Below are 9332 nucleotides of genomic sequence, written 5' to 3'. Positions count from 1 at the left end.
AGCTCTTAACCAACTGAGCCACTCGGCCGGCCCTTGTTTATCTTTTGTTGATCTTCAAAAGTAACGCTGACATCTCCTGCAGCCGCCTTCTCCATGGTGGCTGCCATCTTCTTTGCTTGTTTTTTAAACTGCTGTGTAGTATTCCACAGGATGGGTATACTCTAATTAATCTGACTGCTTCCTATTAATGGATATGTGTGTAGGCAAATGCATAGAAATGCATGGGCATCAAACTGTGAGCAGTGGTTGTTTCTGGGAAATAGAGTGAGATTCGATGAGGAGGAATGGTTCAAGAGGATTTTGATGTTTATTTCTGTATGTACTTATTTGGAACTTTTAAAACAAGAATGTATTCATACTTTAATTGTGAAATTAAGTTTTTGACAGTAGGACTTGAGGAACTCAGTCAGGTTAAAATAATATAACCAACAAGCACAAAATACCAAGCCTTCCTCTCTCTTGTCTCTCATTTCCCCGTGAGCTTTCCTTGGCCATTCAGTGTGTGTGAGACAAGTGGAGCCTGATGGCTCTAGCAACTGTCTTCACTTCTTGAATCTGCAGCAAGAATCCTTGTAACAGCTACTCTGAAAATAGGATTTTCACAATTCTATTGAGTTAAGAAAACTCTATAAAGAGGCATTGAGATAATTATAAAATATAATTATAAATATGATATGATGTAATGTAGTAAATGAGCTAACTGTGAAGTGAGGCACCATATGTGAAACCAGGATAGGAGAATGGTCCTAGCTGCTCCCCAGTCTCACACCTTGCGTCTCTGGCTGCTATGTTATGAGTATTTTCACTTGAGAGGTGATGGGAGAGAAGTGGGAGATTATCAAATTCCTGGACAGTTAATTTTCCATGGACTATTTACTTTTTGGATTAGTCCTAACACTTTTTAAATGCCAAAGGGGTTTTCCCCAACTGTTAAGCATTCTTCTGAGTCATCATATTCAATTGGTAGGAGTTCAAGGAATGCAAATTCATTTCCTATTAACCTAAACAAACACCATTAGAAAGGAAAATCCCTCGAGGCAAAGAACACCTATCAAAGACAAATTTGAATTACCTTTGATCATTGTAATCAGGGAAATGAGGAACCAATGTAATTGTCTTTTTAATCGCTAAAGAAAAATGTTTTCTTTTATAGATTTCTTCAGCATTTTATAATCCTAATGTTCTTTTATATTCGTTTTAAGTCATTCCTTCAATCTGAGCCCAACGAAAGTAGATGAGCCAATCTCAATCATTCTCAATGTATTTCCCATCCCTGTCAATGTACAAACATAATTTTATGTTTTTTAATTTAATTGTTTGCATATATATTCATTTTACATCGATTCAACCCACATTCTTATTATTTTTTATTTCACTATAATAGTTTATAATAATAGCTGCCATGTCTATAATAAGCCATGCGCTCTATTAGGAATTTTATACATATATTATATTTACTCCTCACAACAATCCTACAATGTAGGTATAATCATTTTTAATGTATAAATGAGGAAATTAAGTCTGAAAGAGGTTGTTAGTGGTGGAGCTGGGATGTAGTAATTTATTTCTAATGAGGATTAGAAATAATAGGATATTCTAAGTAAGATTCCCAATGGCCTATCTCATTCCCAAGTCTATCATCAACATAAATAATGCCACACTTTCTTTTATCGTGTTGATATATTAGTTTGCTTAGCTGATCCCCTACTGTTAGGCATTTTGGGTTATTTCTGATTTCTTACAGTGATATTAATACCTCAGGAAAAAAATTTTTTTTAACTATAATCATCCTGGGTCCCTGTGTAGCTCAGTTTCTACACAGCAATGCCTAAAAATAATTTTAAAAATAAATTTCAATTTTCATTGTCCCTCAAAGAAAAATCACAGAGTGTCCAGTTCAAAATTGTTAGTATTTCCCAGATCCCCTTCCTTCATTTCTCGGTTCTCTTGAAGTCTAACTGCCATCAAGGCAATGGCAGTCTGAACTCCCAAACTCCCAACAAGCCAAAACCCCACATATCTTCTGTGTGGCCCTTTATTTTATAGATCAATGTATCTGCTTGGGCCTGGTCTTTCTCCTGGCCCTAGTCATTCTGTTCTGGCTTCTATTCTATTCTGTTCTGTTCTATTCATTTTAATAATCCATCCCTAAAGGAGAGATGTCACCTTCTGTGGGAATTGAAGATAATAGATTGTACAGAAACAGGATAGGAGAAAACAGGAAACATTTATGTATGAATAATCATTTTCATTTAATTTGTAAATGAAAGGTTTTTTGTGTTTTCATTCATTTTAGTTTTTTTCTCCTTCTTGAATTATAGCCTCCCAAGTGAGATTCCCGGGTCATTGAATAGATCTATAATAGTTTTAATCAAGAAGTATTCCTACTGGGCCGACCGAGTGGCGCAATGGTTAAGAACTGGCTTGGGACGCCAGAGGGCCCCGGTTCAGATCCCACATATGAGGGCCAGTGACACTGCCCTCCACAGCTAAAAAGTGCTGAACAACAGCTCAACCTGGAGCTGGGCTGCCATGAGTTGCCGGCGACTGTGTAGGCTGCAGCCCCTGTGGCAGTGGGTTGCCACGGGCTACCGTATGTAGCCAGCAGCCAGCGTGAGCGGCCAGCAGCCACAGTGAGCGGCCGTCCAGAAGCCGGCGACTGATCTGCCTCACCAGAGAAGAGTGCAATGATGATACCAACTTGGGCCAGTGAAGCAACGTCCTCCACAACTAGACTGAAGAACAAAACAACAGCAACTTGTCTGTTCCCCTTCCCCAATTCCCCAGTGCTGTTCCCATCCCCCCAATTCCCCAATAATCAAATTTAAAGTATTCCTACTAATTAAAAAAATACATTATATGACTATTTGCTTTATATGCCTTTTTAGGTAGTCAGAGTATTTTATGATTATAATAAAGTTCATTGTAGAACTCTGATTACTTTATAATAACTGTAATAAATATCTACATGTACAATGCATTGTATACAAAACACAAGTAGCCCCAAATTTGCCTATGTTCTCAATGGGCTAAAGAAGAAAAGAGAGGTTTAGACTCCAGTAAAGTGGCTTATTAAGCTGAAAGGTGTTCCCATATAGCCTTTCTTTGGGTTTTGGAGAGCCCTCAAGTTCTTATCTTTAATTATTCGCTGATCTTGGGGCTGGTTTAAGATTATCCCTGGGGAAAATTGTGAAGTAATCAAAGGTTTTGTTTGGCATGCCCCAGATTACTTTGACATCTACTTCCTGTCTCTAGCACTCTTTTTTTCCCAGGTCCTCCTATTGACATTTCCTCTCCAATCACATCAGTCATTTACACCGTAGTGGAACTCTGACCCAATATGCTCCCTTTCTCAGGAATATTTGCATGTTATACCTTCTTTCCAACTGTGAATGCAAGGTTTGCTCCTGGTCCTGGAGTTTGGCACTGATGAGCTAATATAGAAACTCTAGAGGAAGGGTAGCTGCCCAGATGCTATCTCTTGAAATTATATTTTGTAATTATGTATTTTATCAGTTTAAGGATATGGCCAGCTCCCAATTTACAGTGCTTATGTAACTGCAAGTTCTGAGGTCAAGTGCACTTTTGAGTACACACTCAGGTCTTGCACAGGATCATGAATATAAATGTGATAAAAGACAAGGAAGTAAATGTGGAATTACTACATATGGAATTTACTAATTAGGGAAAGAAATATGTGCTGTTTATTAGGAATAAATTACTAAACTCACTTTCTATGCCATTCTTATATCTTTCTCATAATGAATCTCTGGTATGAGACTAAACCTAACTTTTTATTTTCTTCTGTCTTTTGTCCTTTTTTTTCCCCCAGTTTGACAAATGGACAGACTCTCAAAGGAGAAGAATTCTGACAGGCTTGTTAGAACGCTGCTCCCTGTCACAGCAAAAGTTCTGCTGTCGAAAGCTGCAGGAAAAAATTCCAGCAGAAGCTCTGGATTTTACGACCAAACTTCCAAGGGTGTTATCCTTATACATCTTTTCTTTCCTGGACCCTCGAAGCCTTTGTCGTTGTGCACAGGTAAAGCAAAGAAGCAATTTAGGGCATTTTCTAAGGACAGCCTAGAAAACTCTGAAACTTGAGGGGGGAAAAATTCACGTACAGCAGGTTCTCAAATAACGTCATTTTGTTTAACTTAATTTCGTTATATCATTGATGAGATGCCGTAGGAAATTAACTCTTGTTTGTGTCAATTAGCCTATGGTAAAACTGGTTTCATTGTACCTTATTTCACTTAAAGTTGCAGAACCTATCGACAATGTTAAATGAAGGCTCACTGTACACAAAACCAAGAAAGAGATTAGATGGTCAGTATGTTTAGCCTGTAGAATTTGGATTAACCCCCATCTCCTTGGTGTCTAACTTTGTATTTAGTGCACAAAAGGGAGGAAAAAGTATAAGACATCATTAATGTCCACAAAAAAAAAAAGGATTAGCTCGTTGGAGGGACAAACACACATAGAAAAAATGGTTCATTAGCAGGATAGTCTTATATTGCACAGCATGTGACTACTATTGTATACAATCCTAAATTGTGTAGTGCAGGCCACTTATAAATAGAAAAGCTAAAAATAAAGTGCTAATGAGATATGGACATAAGAATATGAAACTGAAAGAGTTCAGAGTGAGCAGACATGCTCACAGAGGCCTTGGAAAAGGAACTGACCATTATTTTCTTATAAGTAATTCCATGGTGTATTAAACTATAGTTAAATTACCTAAGATATAAAACTGGTAGTCATTTTGTTGAATATTTTCATACAGTCTACTAGTAACACCAGAAATTACCTGTTAATTATGTATTTACATATGTGTAACATATTAGCTTCAGTTTTTAAAATTAAGAAGATGAATTTGGGCCGGCTGAGTGGCACGGTGGTTAAGAGCTGGCTTGGGATGCCAGAGGGCCCCAGTTCGGATCCCACATATGAGGGCCAGTGACACTGCCCTCTACAGCTAAAATGCTGAACAACAGCTCAACCTGGAGCTGGGCTGCCGTGAGTCGGTGACAGTGTAGTCTGCAGCCCCTGCTGCAGTGCGTTGTCATGGGCTACCATGTGAAGCTAGCAGCCAGTGTGAGCGGCCAGCAGCTGCTGTGAGTGGCCATCCAGAAGACGGCAACTGATCTCCCTTGCCCAGGAAGAGCTCAATGATTGTGCCAACTTGGGCCAGTGAAGCAACGTCCTCCACAAATAGACTGAAGAACAAAAGGACAGCAACTTTTCTGTTCCCCTTCCCCCGATTCCCCAGCACTGTTCCCATCCCCGCAATTCCTCAATAAAAATCTTAAAAAAAAAAAAGAAATACAATTTACAATCTTGCTTTATTCATTTTATATATATATATAATATTTGTTATATATTTTATAAATAAGTATAAAGAAAGCTAGATTTTCAATTGTGACTATAAAACTTAAAATTGCTCTGTAGAAAAGAACAACACAAATGTATGTTGGGAGTTAATCCAAATTATACAGACTAAACATACTGACCATCTCATTTAAACAGGGAAAACACATATTGCCAACAAAGGACTAATATCCTTATTTTTTAGAGAATTCCTATAAATCTATATTAAGAAGAAGAAAAAAAAAGCCAACAACCCAGCAGAAAAATGAGCACAGGAAATGAACAAGTGGTTCACAGAAAGAAATGTAGATGTATCTAAAATATGTAAGATACTTAACCTCATTAGGTCATGTCATCGTTCATGATTCAGGTTAATATATATATATTTTTTAAGCTGAGCCATCCTGCCATCTGTTGGCAGCTCAGCGGCTGCTCATCTCGGGCCAGGCATCGAACCGCTGTTGCTCAGAGCTCAAACTCTTGAGCGAGCTCTTAACCAACTGAGCCACTCGGCCGGCCCTAGGTTAATATATTTTTTAATGATAACATTCTGTATTGGTGAGGGCATGAGGAAACAAGAATTTTCATATATTGTTGGTAGACAAATGGGTACAATCGTCATGGAGAACATTTTCAGAATATTAAATATTTAAATAAAGATTCCGTTTGACCTTGGAATTTGACGAGTATACTTCAACATATGCAACATTATGTCTGTACAAGAGTAATGTAACATTAGTTGTAATAGCAAAAGTTTGGAAACAATGGAAATGTCCACCTTTAGAGGACTGGTTGAATAAATTGCAGCAATCCCTAAGATCATCAGTTTAAAAAAGCAAAGGTACAGAACTGTCCTACCATTTTTGAAGATAAAGAATACATACACATTTGTTAATATAGGTCTAGAATATTTCTGGACTGACACACGAGAAGCATGTAACAGTGGTTACACCCAAGGGAAGGAAATGAGTGACTAGAGGACTGGAATGAGAGAGAGACTTCCTTTTTACCGTGTGCCCCTTTTTATCTTTAAATTTAGTATTGATGTACATATATTACTTATTCCAAAACTGAAACAATCTTTTAAAAAGAGCATAGCAGGGCCAGCCGAGTGGCATGTTGGTTAAGAGCTGGCTTGGGACACCAGCTCTGAGTAGCAGGGCCCCAGTTCGGATCCCACATGAGGGCCAGTGACACTGCGTCCTCTACAGCTAAGGTGGTGAACGACAGCTCAACCTGGAGCTGGGCTTCCGTGAGTCACCAGTGACAGCGTAGGCTGCAGTGGGGCTGCAGTGTGCTGCCATAAGCTACCGTGAGTGGCCAGCAGCCAGCATGAGGGGCCGGCAGCCACCGTGAGCGGCCGTCCAGAGGCCGGCAGCCAATCTGCCTCACCCAGGAAGAGTGCAATGATAATACCAACATGGGCCAGTAAAGCGACATCCTCCACAACTAGACTGAAGAACAAAAGGACAGCAACTTGTCTGTTGCCCTTCCCTGATTCCCCAACGCTGTTCCCCTCCCCCAATTCCCCAACTAAAAAAAATAAAATAAAAGACAGAAAGGAAAAGAACTCTACCAGGTTGTTGATAATGTTCATCTCTGTTTGATGGGGTTATGGGTATTGTTTTTCTTTGAACTTCTCGGAATTTTCCAAATTTTCCTCAATGAGAATGTTGTCATTCAAGGGAAATGTTATTTGAAATAGCTAATCCTATCATCTATGTGTACCATATGTCAGTCTTGCAAGATTTCAGCATTATATTTATTCCCAGTACTGACTGTGAGGAAGACACAGGTAGTTGTTCTTCAGCTAGATGCAAAGTGAACAATAAATTTATTACAGTAAGATGAGCTTTGAGCTGCTTAAAAGATATAAGGGGTATCTTATAGTTTTATCTACTTACAATTCTCATTCTTGTCGACCTTTAAAAAACAAAAATAAAAAGCAAAACAAACAAAAACCTTATCTATGGTGGGTGGGGAGAACCTACTTAAATACTCAGGTCTAAACAAGATCTAAGGAACAGAATAATATTGATACATTTTTTTCCCCATCCCCTCCCTCCAAAACCTCACCTCTCCACTGAATTCTGAGTTAATTAGCTATCAGGGGATAAAGATCTGTGTTGTTTCATTCTGGGTTGAATAAAGTAGGTGTGATTTCAGTTCCTGCCTGGGGGCTCTATCAGATCCTCTAACCTTTTTCTTCCTTCCAGCTCCTTAACCTCTTATTTCTTCTAATTGTGCCCTCCTTTTTTCCTGCATGTCTCATCTTCAGCACATAAAACAATGCCAAGCATATTAGGAACTCAATACATGGTGGAGAGCTGATAGACAAGTGGGTGTATGGATAGCAAGGCTCATTATAGAGTGTTCTGTTTGTTTGTTATTTTTGGTGTTTAAAATTATTAGTTAATTAATCTTGAAAAAGAGTTTTCCAGTTTTCCAAGGACGAAATTTGGGTTTGAAGGTGAGATGTCGTCTTTGCAACCCTTAACAGCTAAGACATAGAACCCCTAGTGTCAACTTGATGTATCAACTTGATGCTAGTTTCCAGTAAGACTTATTCAAAATGGGAAATAAATTAGTGTAAATACTGCTACATATAGGGTCGCCTCCACTGTTTGCTGAGTGTATGAGATTGACCATAATGCTATGGAAATGGAATGTACAGAACAAATACTTTGTGTGCTACAGAATCCTAAAGGTGATATAGGACATACCAGCTAGTATCAGTGTTTATGAGTTCTGTTTATAACGCTTGTTTTTAGTTAAATCATAAGAATGGAGGGAAAACAGACACATACCATGAAAAGAGTAAACAATATGCAGACCTGAGTTTCTATCACCTTTGTGTAACTGTCATATGAAATTCAGAAACCTTTAGGAAATTCCAAAGTCTGTGTCTGAGCCTTCGTTTCCTCATTTGCAATATGAGAGAAATCATTTTACTTTTCTCCTTAGATTGGTTGCTATGAGAATAATTAATAGATGCTCGATAAATATTAGTTGACTCTGATTCTAAGTCTGGATTCACATTTAAAGAAAATCCTTCAGCCTGGATAAGAAGCATTTCAGGTAGGCAGTAAATAAGCTGTGATTTGGAAAGAAAGAACAAAAAAGTTATTTCAGGTCCAGGATGACATGACCACTCAAAACCTAGAGAAAGTGGACATGTAAACTGAGTAGACTTTTTTTTTGTTGGTCATGTTTTTCCAGGTGAGCTGGCATTGGAAGAACTTAACGGAGCTGGATCAGCTCTGGATGCTCAAATGTTTACGGTTTAACTGGTGCATCAGTTTTTCTCCAACGCCCTTTGAGCAGGGTATATGGAAGAAGCACTACATTCAAATGGTGAAAGAACTTCATGTTACCAAGCCTAAGGTAAATTTGGGGCACAAAGCAACAAATGTACAAACATCAGCTCTTTAGGAATTCTAGAACTAAGACTAAATGATCACACTGGAATTTGGGACAGGGAGTTGGTTCAAAGAAGTCTAGTATGACTTCCAAATTCTCCTTTTTTGAGAACTTGACAGCCCATTCAAGATATCCATGTTATCTGAGAGCCCTCATCCGACACTCCCAAATCATAGTTCCACCCAGGAGGTTAGGACTGGCATTTCTCACTCAGCCCAGGTCCTGGATTTTTGTGTGTCTGACTCCCACGCCAGACAATTCTGACACTGGGACTCTGTGGTAATGCTTATAGTATTTGTTATGTATGGACCATCACATTTTACTTTACTAATTCAAATTGCTATGATTCGTCCAGGTGACCTGAAATTTATTTTTTGTTATTTGTAAGGAAAAGTTTTCTAGTATATCAAGAAGTAAGCAGGGCCAGCCAAGTGGCTCAGTTGGTTAAGAGCTCGCCCAAGAGTTTGAGCTCTGAGCAACAGCGGTTCGAGTCCAGCCCAAGCTGAGCAGCCGCTGAGCTGCCAACAGGTAGCAGGATGGCTCAG

General features: G+C 38.8%; 2 protein-coding genes across 5 annotated transcripts in view; one reads left to right on the top strand and one right to left on the bottom strand.

Moving 5' to 3' along the window:
* Positions 1–107, bottom strand: part of LOC109379570 (prefoldin subunit 4-like) — an 822-nt gene extending 715 nt beyond the window's left edge. The window contains exon 1 of the mRNA XM_019636228.1: positions 15–107. Within this exon, the coding sequence (XP_019491773.1) occupies positions 15–107 (93 nt within the window). The remainder of the gene's footprint in view (positions 1–14) is intronic.
* The window catches only part of FBXO16 (F-box protein 16), a 56538-nt gene that overhangs the window by 18704 nt on the left and 28502 nt on the right, over positions 1–9332 (top strand). For 3 of the 4 annotated variants that reach the window (XM_019636225.1, XM_019636224.1, XM_019636226.1), the window contains exons 4-5: positions 3833–4039; positions 8587–8751. In XM_019636225.1, the coding sequence (XP_019491770.1) occupies positions 3833–4039; positions 8587–8751 (372 nt within the window). The remainder of the gene's footprint in view (positions 1–3832; positions 4040–8586; positions 8752–9332) is intronic. The other variant, XM_019636227.1, reaches the window with a different exon arrangement.

This window comes from Hipposideros armiger, unplaced genomic scaffold, assembly GCF_001890085.2.
Source record: "Hipposideros armiger isolate ML-2016 unplaced genomic scaffold, ASM189008v1 scaffold_27, whole genome shotgun sequence".
Classification (NCBI taxonomy): Eukaryota; Metazoa; Chordata; class Mammalia; order Chiroptera; family Hipposideridae; genus Hipposideros; species Hipposideros armiger.
Note: the sequence above shows the minus strand (reverse complement) of the source record. Positions and strands in the feature narration are given on the sequence as shown.